General features: G+C 47.9%; 1 protein-coding gene across 6 annotated transcripts in view; it reads left to right on the forward strand.

The window, feature by feature from the left end:
* ATF6 (activating transcription factor 6) overlaps positions 1-19,500 on the forward strand; it is an 86,878-nt gene extending 67,378 nt beyond the window's left edge. For all 6 annotated transcript variants that reach the window (XM_062581402.1, XM_062581403.1, XM_062581404.1 and 3 more), the window contains one exon: positions 18,096-19,500. In XM_062581402.1, the coding sequence (XP_062437386.1) occupies positions 18,096-18,304 (209 nt within the window). In that variant the 3' untranslated portion in view covers positions 18,305-19,500. The remainder of the gene's footprint in view (positions 1-18,095) is intronic.
* The last annotated feature ends 862 nt before the right edge of the window (positions 19,501-20,362 follow it).

Genomic DNA, 20,362 nt, shown 5'->3' on the forward strand with positions numbered 1-20,362 from the left:
AGGAGTTAACAAAGTCTTCAGGAAAGAACTTGTCCCATCCTGCTTCTTCTCATGCTTTAGCCAGATCTTTGTGGAAGAAGGGAAACCTTTGCCACTTCCACTTGCTTGCCCTTTCATTTTGCTGCTACAATCCTGGCAGAGCAGATAAGGGAATGCAAGTGAAGCAGTGTTTACTTTGAAACATTTTCAGAGTTCTTCGCTTGCTTTTTTCTATAGGTTCTTTATTTTACTTTAGGTTCTAAAGTTTACCCTTGACACTATTTTCAAATGTGAAACAACATACAGTTCAGTAGAGAACACTGAACAGCTTGGACAGCCTCTTCCCAACAGGACTCTCATCCTTTTCTGACTGCTCTTTGACTGCTTGAGTGCCTTCTGAGCTCAGTTAGAGACTCTGCCTTTAGCGAGCTTGAGCAGTTCCCACCAACAGCAACAGTGATCCAGACAGAGAACAGGTGGAGACAAAGGTCAACAACCAAACTGAATTGTCATTCACTGTCCTTGGTGACTCCATGGAGATTAACGACTTGCTTCAGCAAGATTTATCCAGCTGTTTTCACCAGTATACAAAACTGAATCTAGTTTATAGTTTGGAAAGTTTTTCAAAATTCCTCTTGGAGAAAAATGACATAAATCTGACCAGTGGCAGCTCTAGTGCTTTTCAGCTGATAGCAAATCTTAACAGAAAATTTTGTAGTAGGCATATGCGTTTATGCGTACACGTGTGCATTCAATATAATGGAACTTTAAGCAAACAATATTATACAAAGCAGAAAAATATTATTAATTTTCAAGACAAAAGCTTGAGAACAGTTATTTACCTCTTGTGTATTGCAAAATAAAAAAGGGCATTACCTTGTAAAGAACCTGTAAAGAACCTATGTGCCCCTTTGCATGCTCAGCCCAAACTGCCGCATGCTCTTCTCTGTGAGCTTGGAGATAGCCAGTGAAATCCCCACTGCAGGCTGCTGTGCAGGTGCATGAGTGCATGAGGACTCTAAAACATGTTTTAGTGTTAATTAAAAAAAAAACTTATAGGAAGTTATTACACGTTGATCCTTCCCCTCCCACCAATTCCCTCTTCCCCACTCTGTTTCAAGCCCCCTCCAAACTTCCTGGGCCATCTCCCACAACTCACAGACAGTGCTTGCTATCAGTTCCTCCATGTCTGCCTTCCCAGATGCTTTCACTGTCTTTCATCCTTCTCCCATTTTTTCCTTGGCTGCCATCACTCAGCGCAACTCTCTCTGACCTCCCACAATCAGTGAAAGACAAATCCCCAGCAATGTTTGAAGACGCAAGAAGTATTCATATAAAATCCATCTGATGGGACTTTAAGGACCTCAGTGCTGCATACCTGGGGGAAAAAAACAAAAGTGGGTAGTCTTAGTCCCACTGCACATGGTTTAGAGGGCACCATTGGTATGCTTTAAAAAAGATGTTATTCCAAGAAGAAACATCATACAGTTTCTCATGGGAATGAAAACCTACTACAGTTAACAGTTAAATTCTAGCTTTTGTTTTTAAGCAAGTCATGTTTGTTATGCTGGATTGTAGCTATTATTTTAGAAATCTAACTATGCACTTGAGACCAGTTAAGTCTCCAGTAGATTTCATTCCTACATTTGCTTTTATTGTAAGTCAGGGTCTTGTTGGCTTATTACACTGATTCCAAACTGACATATAGGCGGTGCCTTCCTTGAAGTTTAAATGAAAACATCTGCCATTAGCCTTGTATTTACTTAACTGCTATAAAAAATGCAGTGGGTTATAACGTTGATCTTTGTATCGCAATAATCTATAGAGTACAGCATAACCAAGTCGCTCTTGCTACCCCAAGTACAGGCCTTCTGTCTCTGCAGGGTATCTGCAGCATGGCACACACAACCTCTCCCTGCAGTATGCAAAAGTGAGAACATAAGTACAGTCATTCGGGGTAGGAGATAGCAATCAAAATTTAGCCAAAGAAGCCACTTTCATTACTACATTTCTCCCTAGGATTAGATTCTGTGTTTGCATTTTTACTGCCTGCCCTTTCTTCCCAGTAGGAATAGCTGTAAATGTCCATAAAGATGTATACTCAGTGTGAATAGTGGTGGCCTCAGCAACAGCACAGACAAAGACCAAAAGGGCCTCCTTCCTTCTTAGGAGCCCTGTGCAAAAAAATTCATCACGTGTGGAAGGCCATCCATCATTTGCTGTCTCTAAATTGAGGCTTGGCGTTTTCACACTCAGCCGAACAAAAGTGAGAGACTTCATGGGAAAGCTCCTAGAGAGATCCTCTTGCCTGGACTGTACAGGAGACAAGTCTCGTCCTAAAGCCTGTTAGGTGTTGTCCTAGGTATTCGGGGGTGGGCAACGGTGTAGCTCTGCTGATCTGCGGGGGCCACAGTCATGGAGACTCTCAAAGGCTGTGATCTGTTGCTATATGGAAGTAAAAAGAACGGCCTTTAACTTTTGTCTTCTGTTGGGGTCCCTAGAGGAAGCATTTTCCAGCTTCATGTATTGAACGCCAGAATATTAATATTCTTTCTCTGTTTGACTGAGGTCCTCCCTGGTCTATTTGCCAGCTGGTATTTCAGGCATGCCTTTTCCCATGATTGTATTGTTCTGGAGAGTGGCAGACTTCTGTTCAAGGAGTTGTCCATACCCTCTGCTAATTAGCTTTCTTCCAGGTCACTTTCCCTCCTATCCTTTCTAGCAGCTTGAAGTGCATTATTCCCTATATCCCCCACAAAAGGAAGCCTGGGCTTTCTTACATTATAGACTCACGGTACTCTACCCCAAAATGAGCATCTCTGTGAAGCCACTAGGCCTGTGGTCCTCTCCTGTCTCAGGCTGTCTGCTCTTCCTGATTGGGTCTCCTGTGTTAGTCCTGGGGACAACCAGTTTCTGCCAGGGAGATATTGGCACAATGAGGCCTCAGTGGTTCCTTTTTTTCTCCATGGCTCCTGTTTGCCTTGTCCAGTATCTCAAGCGTATTAACTTGTAAAATGCCACCTTGGGAGGAGCACAGTTAGAGCTCTTGGCCTTTCTGCCAGTTACAGATAACAAAGGTGCGATGCCACTGTTAGTATGAGATATCAGACTATTTTCCATAAAGAAATCAACCAGATGGGGACTGAATTGCAAACTGCCTGTTATTTCACGTAAGGGCTAATGTCCAACCTTCAGATAGGCATGACAGGGGTCTTCAGTGATCTGGAGGTAAAGGGATCTCTACCCTCTTACTGGAGCCCCTAGCAAAGTCGGGAGCAGAAGCTGTTTACTTGGAAATTGCTTGTTGCAGGTCAGTGCGTTTGCTACAACATGGAATAAGTTACCAATAGGGTACTTAGTCATGAGTGTCCATTAATCTGAGAAAGAGCTGCTGAAAGGAGAGAGTAAACAATAAGGATGTTGAACAGAATAATTCAAGGATTACGTGGAAATAAACAAGGCCAGCAGATAAGTCTTAAGTTCCTCACCTAATTTTCTGGGAATTGGCATAAATTTTGAATGCTATCTTCTACACCATGACAGAGAGTGGTTTGAATTTTCTATTCTGGATATTCTGGATGTGTCCTTAATGTAATGACCCACAATGGATTTGTCTTTCTGTCTTCAATCTGCCTTTAAGATAATTGTTTGTGTGCCTGGGCCTTTATAATTTGCATGTTCTTGGTAGAGTTCTGTAAGGGATGCTTTCTGTAATGAACTTCGACTGCCAAATAAGCTCTTAAAAATAATACTGTGAGTGTTTCACAAAGTCCATCTGCTTTGTTGTATTGGCCAGCTTCTCATTCCTACCACTTCCCTCATCCCTGTTTTTTTAGCATTCCTCATCACAATGATGTAACAGAGACTTTGGAAATGCTCTGAAATAATGCACATTCCAATTAAAATGGTCAATAATAAATCTCGTGGTAAGGCTTTTTGATCAAAACTGGAGAGCAAGCAGCTTGAATATTTCTATGCAGTTACAAAGAACGTTCTTTTAACTGACAGTCACTTCCAAAGCTACTCACAGATGTCCAAGGTTGGTTGCAAACTGTGTGTGAAAGGTTTGTAAGGCAAACAGAACTCACAAAGGCTGAGAAGGAAAATAAAAATAAGCAACTCTTTGTGAAGTGACAATGTTCCAGAAGTTCCCATGTCTTAGGGTTAAATAAATAAAGTCCCTAACTTCCTCTGTCTTCAGGGTCAAGCAAACAGAAGATTCCATTTCCATCTTTAGGAGCAAGAGGCAGAATTCCCAAATAGTCATTGAAGAGGAAGATCTAGTATTTATATGCTCAAATTTGAAACAATACATCCCACGTGTGAGCAGCTGACTTTCCTGAAGGTTGCTGCTTAACTGTTTAGGTAGCCTTCTTTCTCAATTAACTCATCGTACCTTTAATAGCTTTAAAATTGGTTTCCAGGAGCCTAAAGGCCCCAGCTGTTTCTAGCTGCTGTTGGTTCATTCTTTTCTTCATACTTAGAAGTCAAGTACAAGTCCCTAAGGCTCTCTTTTACAGCTGCTTTCCTTGGCCCCTCCAGCAGGTACAGAAGACTCATCTCTGAGCTACACAGGCATAATCAGTACAGATACTTCTCTCATTGCTTTTTGCTTTTACCTCTGCATTTAGCATGAAGTGCTAAGAACTCACTATTGCCTTACAGGCTGTAATGTATAGGCAGAAAGCCTGCAGGCTCTGAAAGTGGCCAGGAAATGGAGTTGTATGGGCAGCAGGGCTTGAAAGGTTGAGACCATGAAGTGTATGAAAGAAAGAAGAAGAAATTGCACTTGCTGCTATTAATGGTGAAAGGATGGTTTTGAAGGATGTTTGGGGGAACTAGAACCAAGTAGAGTTTGAAACTGTAGTTGTCAGACATATTGAAGTGGACAGTATCTGAGGAGAGTGGAAGGTGGAACGGGCAGCCACAAGCAGATTGTACAAGTATAAAGCAGAGAGTGGTTCATGGAGGTGACTGGGGAGAACCAAGGGAGTCCGAGGATTTCCAAAGGAGGCAGATGCCAAAGGAAGGTGTAGACATAAGTAAGTATTAATCGTGGACAGTAGTGAGGTTGGTGTGCTAGGAAGAGTGAGAAAAGAGGGGCTGCACTTGGTAGCTGTTGTGTATATAGAATTAAGGACCTATGTATTAAATGAAAGAAGAGTAAGTGCTAAGACTTTTTTCAGAAGGTCGCTAAGATTTCTTCAAAGCATCAAGGCTCCTAAGTCACTTGCAGGATATAGGAGAATATATCTGAGGATGTCTCCATTCTATAAGTCTACAGGTCATTTTGAAAATGCTGCCCTTCTGCTTTCTGAGCTGCTGAGGAATAGAAGTAGTCTAATGAAGCTAGACCAAGGAAGAATCAGAGCTATGGTCAACTCTTGGCTAGACTTCACTGCAGCAGCTGATTACTAAATGTGGACTGAGAAATGTGGAGAGCCTGCTGTTTTCTGTGTGCAGTCATGGACAAGCAACTCATGAGCTATTGTGCTGTAGTAAGGATGGTTGCTAATGTTACAGATGTTCTTCACTTCTTGTGTTCATCAAAAGCTCTGCTGTAGAGGTCAGGATTGACATTTTGGGAGAGGAGACTTCTTGTCTGCTTTTTGAAGAGGTATAAAAGTGCATTTTATCGTAACAGAACACCCCCTACCCTGGAACTTTCCTGCATTTCTTCAAGCATCAAAGTTGATCACTGTTTAGATTCATTTTTACATGAAAGATTTTGATAGATTTTATTGCTTTTGAGAGATTTTGCCCTCCCCAACCATTTTCTGTTAATATACGTAGAATTTGACAGGAAGGAGATTAATTTACTCAAAAAAGTATGAAAGAAATTGTTCTGTGCACAAAAATAGCAGAATCTGTGTCACTTAAGTTCATGTTTATTTGGTTAGACAGGAAACGATCAAGAAATGAAATCATAAAGGCTTGTTCCCCAGTGACTTTTCATAATGCTCTGTTTACCTAAATTGCTAAATGAGTAGCCTATTTTTATGTATTCGAAAGAACAGGAAGATGATTTCAGAGGATCTTCTGTTCTTTTTTGCCTTTTCATTAATACAAAAAAAGAGTATCTCTTGAGTTTTGTGTGATATAGCAGGACAAGTCCCAGCGTGACTGGTCTTCGCTGGTGTAAGTGTAAGTGGTGTAAGTGCTACAGATGGCACTTACTTAGGAACACGTTGTTCACAAAGGGGGCAGAGAATGAGTCATAAATTAATTGGACTTCATGTTTAGTATTTCAGATGCCAGGATAGGATTATTACGCCAGATAGTTTTTCCATATAAAAGACACATTATATAAAGTCCACAAGCTAAAGGGAAATAAGCCATGATGTTAGTTGGATATATTTCCAGAAGGAGCCAAATTCTGTTCTTAAAACTGAATGAGTGTGAATCTCCCTGCAGAGTCTATCTTCTAGGCATTCGTTTAACCCTGGGTTCTGATACTGCAAGGTGGGTGTGCATTAAGCATTACACTTACCACTTATTACATTATTACTTACCATTACCATTATTACTTACCATTATTACATTACCACTAAGCATTACAGAGAGCACTCTGCTGAGCTGTACTGCAAACTGAAGAGGAAACTTTAATCCGGGATGGTGATTGCCTTCACCATCTCAGTGATGCTGAATTCTCCTTATGCGACACATCAGAATTCTAGGCTTGAGTCCAGCTACTTAATACATTTCTACATGTTGTAAATTTAGGATTACATAATTCCTCTTAGTGTTAAATTATAGGTGGCAAATACAGTTTTACATTTGCAACAGGCCAGCTCTGGTTACTGGTAGCTCTGTACGTCTAGTGATCTGAAGCATAATTACCTAATGAGCTCACCCTGTAAAAACATAAAAAACTGCAACAGAATTGGTAGAGGAGATTCACATTTATGTGTTCAGTCTTGAGAACATCACTGGAGAAAACGTAGAGATTAATAAAAATACAGCGGTCCAAGGCAGTCTTTTTCTGTGTTTTGATTGCAGTCTCCTTAGAGACTGCAGCCAGCTGGGCTGGGAGGCCTTTGCCTTGTGCTCATATCCTAGTCGTAGTCTTCCATACTGCAGCTTTCCTCGCCTGCTTCGTACAGTGTGCCTTACCTACAGCACCTCCTCATGATGGTGTGTCGTCCTGGTGTGGTCATGAGCAGCGAGCAAATGCCAGGAGCACATTTGAAAAATGTGTTCAGAGCATCTGAAGAATGTTTTCAGTTTCAGTCGTCCTCTGCTTCATTGTAAAACGCCTGCCTTATTTGGTGGTAGCCCCAGATGACGAGATCTTGGTGTGCACCTGCACAGCATAAATACTCTCCAGATGGGTGTTGATGAAGAGGTGTCTGAAATCTGAGCTGACTTTCTATGATAAAGGAGGCAGCTCTGTTTCAGAGCCAGAACTCATATCTTAAACCAGTAAATCTCTCATTGCTGTAGCTGTGAGATAACACAGACAGAAATCTTTGAAGCAGACTTATTAGTATGCCATATTCAGATAGGCAATGTGCAGCATATGTGTATGATTTGTTTTTTAAATAAACTGACAAATGCGTTGAATCAGAGAGGCTCCCATGGAGGCAAGTGCACACCCCACACAGACAGAAGCTTCACAGAAATGGTGTTAAAAATACTCTTCTATGAGCAAGGGCTAATCACAGTATCTAAATAAATGAGGTAATTTTATGTATCCAAGTGAGACAGGTGGAAAATTCAGCTCACTCTTTGGATACCATCCAACCTATAAAGACATTTGGACAGTAAGTGAATACAGGCTGTCACCAACCTTCACTCTTAGATCGGTGAGACACTTTAACACTAGGGTACAAATGACACTGGGTGATAGAGTAGGTCTGTGTCAGTGAAGAAGTGATACTACCTCTTGAAAAAAACTGCAGTCAATTAATGAAATTAATTGCATCAGTAAGTACCTATTGAAATGATGAAGTATATACTGTGGTAATGTTCAACTCTGAAGGCAAGGGCTCCATAGTAATAAGAAAATACATTAAAAGTAAAATCAGTAAGGTAAAATGCTGGCAGGTGGTGTGGGAATTGATTAAAGATTAAAACCTCAGAGCAAGTCTTTAAAATGACCCCCCAAAAAGCTGACACGGTTAAATAACAGAGTAAAGTAGATTGTTAGAAGTAAGGAGAGACATCTCTTCAACAACAGACATTGTGGCAAAATGAGCAAATAGAAAAAATGTACAGTTTCTGGCAGACTGCATGTTAAACCATAAGAAGTTACACAAAAAAAAAAATATTGAGGAACAACTTGCTTGAGGCATAAGAAATAATAAAACTATTTTTCAGAGGATCCCTGGCAGGGAATCTGCAGAGCCTATAGAGGATCAGGGTGTAAAAGAGCACTTAGAGTATGTCAGCACCATAGGAAAAAAACTTAAAGAGTTCTTGTGTGGTGTTACCACCTGAGGATATATAAGAAAGTGGCAAGTGACAAATGAGGCAAATCTTTCTAAAACAGCCTCAGGAGCTGGAGAGAATCAAGTTTCACTTTTGTACAAGTTAGTTCAATCTGTGAGAGCCGGGAATGCTCAGATACGTGCCCTGGATGCACTTGTGAATTAGTATCTCACTACAAGATACAAAAGAAGGAGTAGAAACAGATGGTTGGGTTTTGCAGTGAAGGGGAGGTTACCCATAGACTCCCGTGCAGATCTATTCTGGGGTCAGCACCCTACAGCATGATTGTACATGATCTTGAAAAGGGAGATAGAGTTGGAGGTGTTACTGTTATTGAATCTACATTACCTAATTATTTAAGCTAGTCGAATATAGAATTTCTTGCTGGAAGATCTCATCGCAGAATGCTAAAACAACAGGTGAAGCTTGGTGTGAATAGGTGCAAAAGAAATTAAGTGGGAAAGATGTTCCTGACTAAATGTACGGAGTGACCGATATGAACGAAGCTGTTACTGTGTGGCAGGCAGAGCGCACAGTAGTCTCACAGCAGCAGGCCCTTTAATGTGCTTTGAGAAGAAAGCCACAATTACCAAGAGGGCAGCTTTGTGCTGGGTAATGAGGAATCCCCCTCCTCCATGTCCATGCTCCAGGAAAGCAAGTGCTGGAAGTTGCCCGGAGTTGGCATCCCTTGCAGGCGCCCCCGTCTTGTCCTGCCCTGTCATGTCACAGCCTGGAAAGGGCAGCAAAGGACAGCCCTTTATCCACACATCCATCCGTCCTCATCCCATCCATCATCCATGCTGCCTTAGCAGACCCAGGGGCTGTGTACGGCAGCGGTGCTGGCAGAGCACACCAGCCCCTCGTGCCTCAGTCTACAGACACTGCCTGTCCCGCATCTGCCCAGAGAACGTTTCCCTTGCTGCACACCAGGCCAGCTGTCCCCCTGCCCTCCTCACCGCCCACCAGCCCATGCTGCTGAGCAGCCCTCAGCTGCTGAATTTCACCCACGGATAAACGTAGTCATGGCTGAGCTGCGTAAAGTCCATATTCCTCTGTAGGGTGACAAAGGAATTTGTTTATAGTCAGTGCACGTGAGCAGAGGTGGACTTGCTCCCTTAGCAAGGCCCCGAGAAGGTTTCCGAGCTGCAGCTTCCTCCCTGCAGGATCCGCAGTGGGCGCAAAAAGTATCGTGCCCCGGCCGCTCGGGCACTCCCCTCCTGCACTTAGGCGGAGCAGTCCTTTGCATGCTGCCCTGTGAAAAGTCCTCCATCTCACGGGGGAAAGACAAACAAACAAACAACAACAACAACAAACTGCAATTCCTTTTTAGGCTATTTGTCTTACAAGTGAGTATGTCTAATTTTGTAGAGCATGCAGGGAGTTTGTTTATAGTTTTTCTGCCTCCCAAGCAGGCAGGGGATGGTTCTGCCTAACAAAGTTGTTCTGTCTCCAGCCTCTTCCCTTTCTTCTTTTCCCAAGAAAGTTTGCTGTGCTTGAACAGAACTGTTTTGCCCTTTGCCTCTCTTTTTCTCTTATTTGTTACAGGCATTATTTAAGCTGGTTAGGTTTCAAATAAGAGCATCCTGCAGCAGTGATATCCTAGCAACAATAAGCTGGTTATTCATCGCTTGTTTTCTTGAGATGACCATCAGCTTGCTTTTCAGATCAACAAGAGCAACTAAGAGTCAGAGTAGGCCCTCTCCTTCAGCCATGCTCAACATCCTCCTCCTTGTAGAGGGAAAATGGCTGTGCAGCATGAAAGATGATTTGAAAGGGAGGTAGGAAATGGTTGTGAAATGATCCTTGATGGGACTTTACTTACATGGGTCCAACATTTCTGGTCCTGGTCCTCTCCCGGGCACCAGGAGAGCAGTCCCAGGGGCAGTGCTTGCAAGGCTGCTGCTTCAGTACTTCTGCCTGTCCTAGCAGATGCTGTCTGCACCAATCATCTGCAGCCTCCCTAGCTTTTCCGAGCTCTCACCATCAGCCAGGGCTATGGAGGACTTTATACAAGAGGGGAGACAACATGACTGTGTGCTCACTGGAGGTTTTCATCATAGCAATAGGAAAGCAGCCTCAACAACTGCTGAGAAACACTGAGTGAAAAGGTTGGAAAGAGGAAAAGTCCTGTTCCTGTATTGCATAATAAAACCAGCAGCCTGGCTTACTGTTTGAGAGGCACTAGAAGATCTAGAAACTGCATTTCTGTATAAATGCTCTGGATCTCATTTAACCTGTGTCAGGGATGAAGGACAACAGAGTCCACAGAAGTAAGACAATTGCAACTGGTTTGTTTGGAAATGGTTTGGTACAGATACTTGCTTTTAAAAAGAAAAGCTACTCAGTTAGGTTGCAATATAAGTTTCTCCCTGGCCTGTTTAACAAGCAAATCTGTAAATATTTTAGAAACCCTACTGCGTTGTTGCAGTGAGTGTATTTTTAGTCTTTGTAGCTGTTAAAGTAACATTGCTTCATTTATATACTTATTTGGTAGTGTATACCAACCCTTCAGATGGAAACATAGTCCAGATGTACTAGATAGGACAGTGAGGGCTGCTAAGTGGAGATGAGAGAGAAGAGTTCAGAAGTTACAATATGGAGAAAGCTCCCTGGGTGATGCCTGGGGACAGCCCAGCCTGAGCTGCCTGCAGCTGGCAGGCACCCTCACCTTCTGTGAAGCTTGCGTCTTCTGAATTCTGTGCTGCCTTAAACATAATCTCTGTTTTGGGACAGGGCAGGTTGCAATACCGTTTTTTTTTTTTTTTTTAATTTCTTACTAAATCATTCTTTAAACAAAACTTTAGCGTTGCCGGCTTGGCACAGCTGTCGCAAAGCAAACTGATAGCTCTTTGAAAGCTGTTGAGCTTCCTACTGGTTTAATAGATGGATGTGAAGAGTAGGTTTTAAGTGTAACGCAACACTGATGTCCACTGTTGGGACATTGTGGCAAAGCATAGGATGTGAAAACTATAGAAGGTGTGAACATTTTTCCAGCAAGGATGGATATAAGAGAGTTTTTGTGTCATCTTTTTCAGAGGTAATTCCCTGGCACTTTTAAATTTTGCATTAGCTAAACAACATGAATAGTAAATTCACTCTTCTCTATTGTCTATGAGGGCAGGATGATTGTGTAGATTTACTATATATTTCTAACAGACACAGGTAGTTAAAGATTTGGGCAAGTGACTTCCCTCACTACATTTTACCAGAAAAAACAACGACATGTAGTCCAGATCTAAATGGTCAATATTAGCTTAACTGTGCATTCACTGAGTACAGTGTGGGGGGTAGATATGCAGGTACTGGCCACTTTTGGAAGTCCCTACAGTAGGCACATGTGTTACCTACTTGAAAGACAACCGGAGTCTTAGAGAAGCATCTGAAGATTGGGGGATCTCAAATCAATGGCCTAGGCACTGAATCGTACACTGTTGGCCAGACAGACAATTTCCTTGACTTTTTTGGATAATCCACTGCAGGACTGCCAGGAGTAACGTGAAATTTGTGGTTGATTTAGTAGAGCAGGGCTCTACCAACATACTTAAGGCATGAGTAAATTTTCGGAAAGCTGCAAAGCTCTTCAGTAGCGTTTAGTTACAGCTTGAAAACACTTTGCTGTTGATGTTTCAACAAGGTCAAGCAGCATGTTCAGGGGGGAGGGGGTCTATTCCAACCTCTCTGCGTATGTGCAGTCTTTAAGGCTAGCATTTTCTTGCGGCAAAGAGCTGTTGGTATAGTACGTGTAAGTGGAAAAGGATAAATTATGGGAATAACTTACTCTTGTCCTGTGATTGCATCCATAGGGCCAAGTAGCCCACTGGCATTTATAGAGTTTGAGTCTAGAGAGACAATTCAGATCACCACGTTCTGACTTCCTGCAGAACAACACTAGAATTTCATTGCCTGCCTCTCTAGTCTTCTGTCTTCTGCCTTCTTCTAAGACAGCATCTCTTATCGGACATACCTGATCCCAAAGATATTCCTGAGGATTTTTTTTTTCTTTTTGAGCATATTAGCGATAGAGAAGTACCAGTTCTACTGAAAGGAAAAGCAGGAGTTTTGGGTTTAAGCCATATCTAAAAAGCCAGTTTTGAAAATCTCATTTTTCAAATATTAGAGACTCTTCAACCATCTTTGTAACTTGTGACAACAGTTATTACCATCAGCCTTATTTGCTAGTTTTAGTTTGGACTGCCGACTTCAGCTTTCATATTGACTGGATTTTGCAGCATGTTCAATTTTAAGAGGAACTGCCTTAAACCCTAGAGAGGAGCCCTGGGCCATTGGATTTCTGTTCCCTAGATCAAACTGACATATGGGGAGTTTAGTACAGCCCCAGGCAGCAAGCTTTTTTGAGAAAATGCAGTCAGAGATGGGCAGTGCTTGGCACAATAACGTGCCAAATGCTATTGTTTTGAAATAGTCTAGCTGTATCATGGCTTTTAAACCCTTTTGACTGAGCAGTGCTAACAAATAATTAACTGCAACATAGAGGCGCCTTTTGGCCTGAAAGGATAACTTCTTACGCATATTCTGGAGTTTTAGTCTGAGGCTATATAATATGAAAGACTATATGTTCTGAACTTTAAAGAGAAGTAATAAAGCTATTTATAAATCCAGACACCTCTACAGGAGATCTGTTCCCCTGTTTTCACTTACGTAATCCAACAAAACATCAGTCATAGGTAATTCAACACAATAAACATTCGAAGTCATTCAGTGTCGGGGCTGCCGAGCAGCCCCATGTAATGCACGTTGGCAGTGCTGATATTTCAGCCAAGGAATGAGCGGCGACAGCAGGCCGAGACGTTGAGCTTTCAGACCTGCCTTCACAGACACCGCCTGGCAGCATCTGCTTCCCTGAACGAGGCTGTGAGGTTTGGCGGATACCTACTGAGGCAGTACAGCACACGGCCGACCTGAGTGTGGAGATGAAGTACTGGGTTAAGTACGCCAGCCTGCTGCAGATAGCCCCGAGGATGAGCCATATGCAACTGCAGAGACCACTGCTGTTCAGTGCCGCTCTCGAAAGGCCACCTTATGCTGCACTGGTGTCTCCAAGCTGTTGCCACTGCCAGACTGCCACACAAGAGATGGGAAGGAAAGAAGAGAGAGCCATCAAAAGGGCTTCATCCGGATTTTATTGAGGGTCCTCTCTCTTCAAGGCGTTTTAGACCAGTCTCCCTGTGTCCTCTTGCATCTCTGGGAAATCACATCTCCTGGGGAGAGTGATCGCAGCTTATAGCCCAACTCAGGGCCTTCCTCTCAAGGTGCCTACCGCTTCTCTCCTTAGAAGTTCCTCTCTTGACACATCATCAGCAATGCCACTGACTTTACCCTGCCTCTTTCCCAGCAAAGAAGTCTGGTTATATCAGCCCAATCCCTCTCCCACTCCGGCAGCTGTGGCGAGTACAAGCTGCTTTAGATTTACCTCCCTGTGACAGCTCATGCAGTCACAGCATGGCTTTATAGAGCTTTGCTGTGTTCACTTGTCCAAAGAAGGGATGGTGGTGGAATCACCATCCTCAGGAGACTTTGTTTTTAAAAGATAGATACACTAACTCATGTTACCAGCTGGAGGCAGGAATCACCAGGCAAAATTGTTAGCCTCTTCTGTGCATGAAGGCAGACTAGGGGGTCCTCTCGCCTGAGAACCGAGGACTGTGCTCCAGATATTCCCCTCTTGCGGACAAGAGATGGGAACAGCATGGCTGAACCTCTGCTGAACGTGTCCAGTTACACCACTGTTGGATTTAAACTGATCATCAAGGAAACATGGACACTAGGTTTTTCACTGTCACCTGAACGATTGGAGGTAGTTGAGGGTACAGTCTTAGTTTGTGGCAACTGTTGGTTTAAATCTCACTGAAAGAGTTTATCGCAAATTGCACTGCCCTGTCTTTGTCATGGACAAAGAGCAGGTAGACCGTCGCTGCAATTCAGTTGCCATATGACTTCATTGTGGAGCTGGGCTCTGTTATGTTAGATTAAATTGCACTGTAATGTGGTTCAGTAATGACCAGCCACCTGCAGCCCCCAGAAACACAGGAATGCAGGGGTCGAAGGGACCATGACTGACTGTGAGTCCCCGTGCCTGGGCTGAGGTAGGATCAGGTGTACCTGGGTCATGTCTGACATGTTCATCCAGCCTGTCCTTAGAAACTACGAATCACAGAGTTGTCTAGTCCCTCGAGATAGTCTAGTCATGCTGCTGGATCACACACAGAGATCTCCAGTCCTCAAGTTTTTTCTGCTGAGCCCTGTTTTGTACTCGTGTTCCTGAATTCTGCATATCTGTACTTCACTCTTGCCTTTGTTGAAATGTATCCTGATGATTTTGGACAACCGGTCTCTGTTAGCGAAACCATAGTCTAATCCAGTACTCCAAAGTGGTTGAAATCTCTCCAGTTCAGCATCTTCCAGAAATCTGATAAGTATGCTCTCTATTCCTCATCCAGATCGTGAAACAATTAACTGGAATCAAACCCAGAATGGAGCCATGTGGAATCATTTTTGAAATGCCTGTCCAGCTGACAGTGAACTCGTCGTTCCAAACATTGGCTTGTATTGACTGTGTTAAGGTTGTATTTGCCTGTTGTTTCCCTGAGAGTCGCGTGGGTTTCATGCAGCACATCAGTCTCGCCACCATCTGTGCCGAGGTGACATGAGATCCCACGGCGATGAGGGATACTAACACTAGCACAGTCTTCAGCCTGCTCTTTTGTACGTGGTGCTTTGAACACAGCTAGTCCAGATGCCTAGCAGCGTCACGGCCCGGTAACTGCTGTCTCTGCAGAGAGTCGCAGCTCCTCTTCTCAGTCATTTTGGTGCTAGCTGCGATGAGAGGAGCTACTCGAAATGCCTGCGATGGGAGCTGAGCCTTTCCCTCCGCTGTCCTTCTTCCTATGAGCAGTGACCCTTTGCAGAGGTTCCCTGCGGTGGTTCTTCATCCACAAAGCCCTTAAGCCTTTTAACCCAGAAGGTGGAAGAAGCAGAAAGCTTCTGACTGGCCCTCATGTGGCACCGTGCGCACACAGGGTAGGAGTGAGGCCCTTGGCTGGTGTGTAAGCCAGTGGTGTGGGAGTCCCCTCCGCGCCTGCTGGCGAGCGAGGCCGGGTCGGGGCGTGCTTCCTCCCAGCTGTTTCAGCTGTAGTGGCCTCGGAAGACACAGCGCCTCTTGCCCAGGCAGCAGCTCAGACCGCAGCGGTTCAGAGCTGTAACGTGCTGAGCCGTGGTCACGGAGGGAGCCGTTCTTGGAGCTGGGAGAGACGCAGGCTCCTGGCTTCCGCGGGCGGCTGGAAGGGAGCGCCTGAGTGCATTCCCATGCTCTTCGCTGCCACCCACACGGAGCACAGTTCCCTCGCTCGCACTCTGCTTTCTGCTATTACTATTATTCTCTGTGTTGTGCGATGCCAGGGAAGCTAATGATAACCCACTGTGCTGGCCACTGTGGACAAACTCGGGAAATTCTTACTGCCTCAGGATGCTTACAGAGGGATTTTCCTGGCCCTGGCCTCCATCCCATGCCTCTTCACCCACTTATGGCTTTGGAGCATATTTTCTTGCATAGCCAGGGTCATTTCAAGCCTTCACCTCTAGAGCATTAAAGCTGGTTGCTGTATTTTCAGCTTCCTGTGTCACATGGAGCCGTTTGGTGCTTCTCCACCCGAAAAGCCAGGCTCTTCCCTCCCCTCGGCTTTACACAGTGCTGCCCATGCAGCCCGTGTCCTGAACCATCTGTGGCCTTGGCTGAGCCTTCTCGTGCTGTTTTGGGGGTCTGACCAGCCCCGTCTGTGCTCCACCTTGTCCCTCTCCTCTCTGTGGGCACTGCTGGCTCTGGGACACTAGGCTGTTCCAGGGAGGAGCAGGAGCGCCCAGTCTCTCCAGAGCCAGGCACAGCTAGTCCTAGCACCAGCATTGCATGAGCCTTGGGCATGTTATTCCTCCTCCTCAAGGGCTTCCCCTGCTCTGGGTCTGCCCTGTCTCACTGCTTGAGCGTTGCTGGCACCATGGCAGCACCATCCGCCAGCACCAAGCCCAGCCTCCGCAGACCAGTCCTGAGCACAGCTTGTAGGCACCAAGAGCAAAGCCAAAGGAAGAGGGAAAGCCAGCAGAAAGGGCCCAAAGTGGGGACATGCAGCTAAAGCTACAACAGGGTTTATCAGCCCTGCCAGAGCCGGGTTAGCAGCGTGCCTGGGTCAGCAGGCTGAGCTTTGGCAGGGCCGCAGGCACAGCTGCTCCTGGCCCCACTCCCATGGTGGCACATTCAGAGCATTTTCCATTTCATTTCTGCAGGTGGGAGCTTTGATTTCCCTTGCAGGCCCTCAGCCCCCTAAGCAAAGGCTTGCTCCTACTTTTCATTACTATACCAGACTTATTTGATCTGATGGCTTCTGCAGGTGGCGCGGGGCACAAGAGGGCCCAGCCACAGTTGTCAGCTGTCATCCAGAATCGCAGTTAATCCAGGAAAGCAGTAAAAATTAGTAATGTATATTGCATTCCTCCAGTCCATACGTTTTCCATTAGGTGATCTTCCATCCTCTTGGCACAGAAAGCAAATCCTGCTGATGGCAGTCAGCGTTTCTGACTCCGAAAAGCAAGGGCTGGTCATGCCTGGAAATCTGATCTCGGCTCTTGCATTCCTGGACATGCTGTCTTTGCAGGGAATAATCTCCCACCTTTAAATCCAGGCAGCAGATGCTGGCCACATGCACGGCCACTTTTGCAGCTGTCTGGCCTCTGCCTGCAAGCCCGGGAGCCCCTGCCGCAGCGGCAGTGCCCAGGCTGCAGCTCTCCTTCCTGCGCTCCCTCCCTCTCCGCATGCTTTGGGATTTTCCCCAGGAGAAAGTCAGTCCCAGCGTCTCACGGTACAAGCTTGGCCTCCCCGTTCCCATTGCTCCGCTGCGTTTGCCGAGGTGAATGGTTGCTGTGCCTGCCATGACGCCAGGCAACTGCTTTTTGATGATGTCTCGGGATCAGGGATGGCTGTCAGACAGCGGGACCTGTCACCAGCTCCTCCTTAAGTCCTGCTCACATCCCCCCCCCCCCCCCCCCCCCCCCCCCCACACACACACACCTCAAAAGTTTTTTGGCTGTGCCCATCGTACTCTGCTTGGTCGTGTGTTTCTGGTCAGTGGGACGAGGCTGGTTTTAACGTGGGGCAAGTACTGCAGCCGGAGGGGCATGGTGATGAGGCATGGATAATTCTTTAGAAGGATCGCATTTTAACCTTTTTAATTTTTGTAGTAATATCTGATGGAAAAGATCCTCTGTATTGGAAAGATTACAGAATCCTTAACCCCCCCCCCCAAAAAAAAAAAAGAAAAAAGATCAGCCTTCTTAAGTAAGCCCTATGTTTTAGTACCTCTTGAGCAAGAATTTGGAAAGAAACCATGTACAATTACAACGCAAACGCCCTCAGCATGCAGATAAAGCAGGGGCAAGCGCCGACACGCGTGTGTAAGTAAGTGTGCCTGCCCACGCTAGCTGTGGCCTCGGCCCTTGAGTCACGCCGGCTGACTGGGGCTGCGAATGGCTCCACGTGCGGCACGGCAGGGCCGCCGGGCAGGGCCGTGCTGTGGCTTCGTCGCCGGCTCCCACGCCACCAGCCTCGCGGCGTGCCGAAACCTTGCTCTGCGGCGCGGGGCGCTGTCCTGCGGGGCTCATGCTGCCTTTTCCTTCCGCAGAGAACGTGATCAACGGGCAGGACTACGAGGTCATGATGCAGATCGACTGCGAAGTGATGGACACCAGGATCCTCCACATCAAGAGCTCGTCCGTCCCTCCGTACCTCCGAGAACAGCGCCGAAATCACACCGACACCTTCTACAGCTCGTCCCCCTCGGTCCCGGAGATGCCGCACGCCCTCAGAGCTGTTGTGAAATCCCTGCGGTAGCTGCTGGTGCCTCCTGCCCGGCCCCGGCGCGGGGTGGGGTGGGGGCCCGTGCCTGGGGCTGCCGGTGCTACGGCCTCCCGGCGCCACGCACGTCCTCCTGCGCCCGGCCCGATCCCCTCCCGGCGCAGCCCGAGCTGGAGCGCGGGTACCGCCCCGCCGGGGCAGGGCTGGGGGCCCACGCCGCCTGACTGCAGCCACCGCCGGCGCGGTGCCCGCCGCAGCGGCCCTGGGGAGCACGGGCCACTCTCCCTGCTCATGCACTGCCCAAGATTGGGGGTTGTTTTTTAATTTTTTAATTTTAATTTTAATTTTTTTTTCCTCTCTCCACACTAAACCATCTCCCCGGGTCTGGTGCCAAGCTCGGGGGTCCTGCTCGGGGACTCTGCTGAGGCCACTGCTTGTGGCCAGGCCCTCCCCCAACCCCAATCCCCATCCCTCCCGCCGGGCTCCCTCCCGGCCCACGTGCCCCGTGCAGTGCTGTCCTCCCTCACCAGGAAGCCCGGAGCTGCTGCTCTCTTCCCGAGCCCGTGGGTCATGGTTTAATGCAGCACATCTATTTCTAAAGATTTTACTACTGTTGTTATTTTATTTTTTTAAAACTATTTAATTCTCTTCACTGCTAAGAACCTCCTGAGCGGCCCTGCCATGGCACAGCCCCGCACAGCGGGGCAGGGAGGCCGGGCCGTCCCTCCCGCACTGCGCTCGGCGGAGCGGCTCCGGCGCTGCCTCCTCCCGCACCGCGGCGCCTCGGCCGAGCGGCACCGCAGCGAGGCCACCGTTGCGCACCCTGGTCTCCGACTCGCCAGCACTGACACCTTCCCGCCGCCCTGCCGGGGCGCCTGGCGCTCGCCCCCGCGCCGGCTCCTGCTGAAGTCCAGCGCCGCCCTCCCAGACCCTGCTGCGAAGCTGCATCGGCCGTTCCCGGTTTGGCTGCGCCGCGCTCCAGGGCAGAGCGGGGCCGGGCGCTCCCGCGGCGCTCGCCGGGACGAGCAGGCAGCGGAGCATCGTCCGTCCGTAATGACTTCAGCATGTTGCATCCCCCCCCAGCAGCTAGCCCAGAGGACGATCCGCTTCGTTTTGCCAGACAACTGGCTCCCCTTCGTCATCGGAGCCGCTCACCGGCTGGTGGTTTTCTGTTGTTGTTACTGGTGTGTGTAGCTGTTAGGAAATAAAAGACAACCCTGCAGAAACACAAACAGCCCGGGGTGGGGGGGGGGGGGGGGGGGGGGCGGGAGGAGAAGTACACCCCTGGACACGACGTGCCGTGCGGCGCTTCGGAAAAGTTTTGCCCTTTGCCACGTAGTCAGCGCGAGCCGCGCAGGCCCCCGTCCCCTCAGCGCTGGAAGCGCTGGGAAGCCGCCGGGCTCGGCCGGGGTTTTGGCTGCGCTCCGCGCACCAGTTCGATTTTCCTGGCCCCGGCCCCGCCTGAGCGCGGGCCAGCTCGCACAGCAGTCAAAGCTGCGAGCCCCGGCCGTGCCCCAGCGAGAGGCACGCGGCTCCCCGGCCCCGCAACGCTCCCGCTCCCGGGCAGCGGCTCTGCCCGGGGGCTCCCGCGGCAGGGGCCTCTCCGACGCGGTCCCCAGTAAAGCGGTTCTCCCTGCATCGGTACTTCGCTCGTCGGTAGTTCTTCCTGCGGCGGGAGGCCGAACGGCAGGCAGAGGCTCCCGCGGGGGCTCGGGCCGCCCCCGGCGCAGGCCCCTCGGCTGCGCTGCCAGCCCCGGGGGCTAAGCGAGGTGGGGGGAGGCGCGCTTGACCCGAGGGGCCCGTCCACAGCACTTGCAGCTTGATTCAACTCGCGCTGTGAACTGGCAGCCCCAGGGCCCCGTGCAAAGCGGGGTGTGCGTCCCGCGCCCTCGCCGTCGGGAGAGGCCTGGCCCCGCGGGGCAGCGCGCCCCGAGCCGGCGCCTCGGGCTCACGCGCTTGGATTCGCGTCTCCAGAAAGGCAAAGGGGTCTGGGGGAAGGAGAGAAGATGCCCGTGGCGCTGCCGCTACGGCTCTGGCCCTGCCCCGGCTGAGGGGCTGCCCCGAGGCAACGCGCGCTTGCTGCACCCCGCGCTC

The sequence above is a fragment of the Rhea pennata genome, chromosome 8, assembly GCF_028389875.1.
Source record: "Rhea pennata isolate bPtePen1 chromosome 8, bPtePen1.pri, whole genome shotgun sequence".
Lineage (NCBI taxonomy): Eukaryota > Metazoa > Chordata > Aves > Rheiformes > Rheidae > Rhea > Rhea pennata.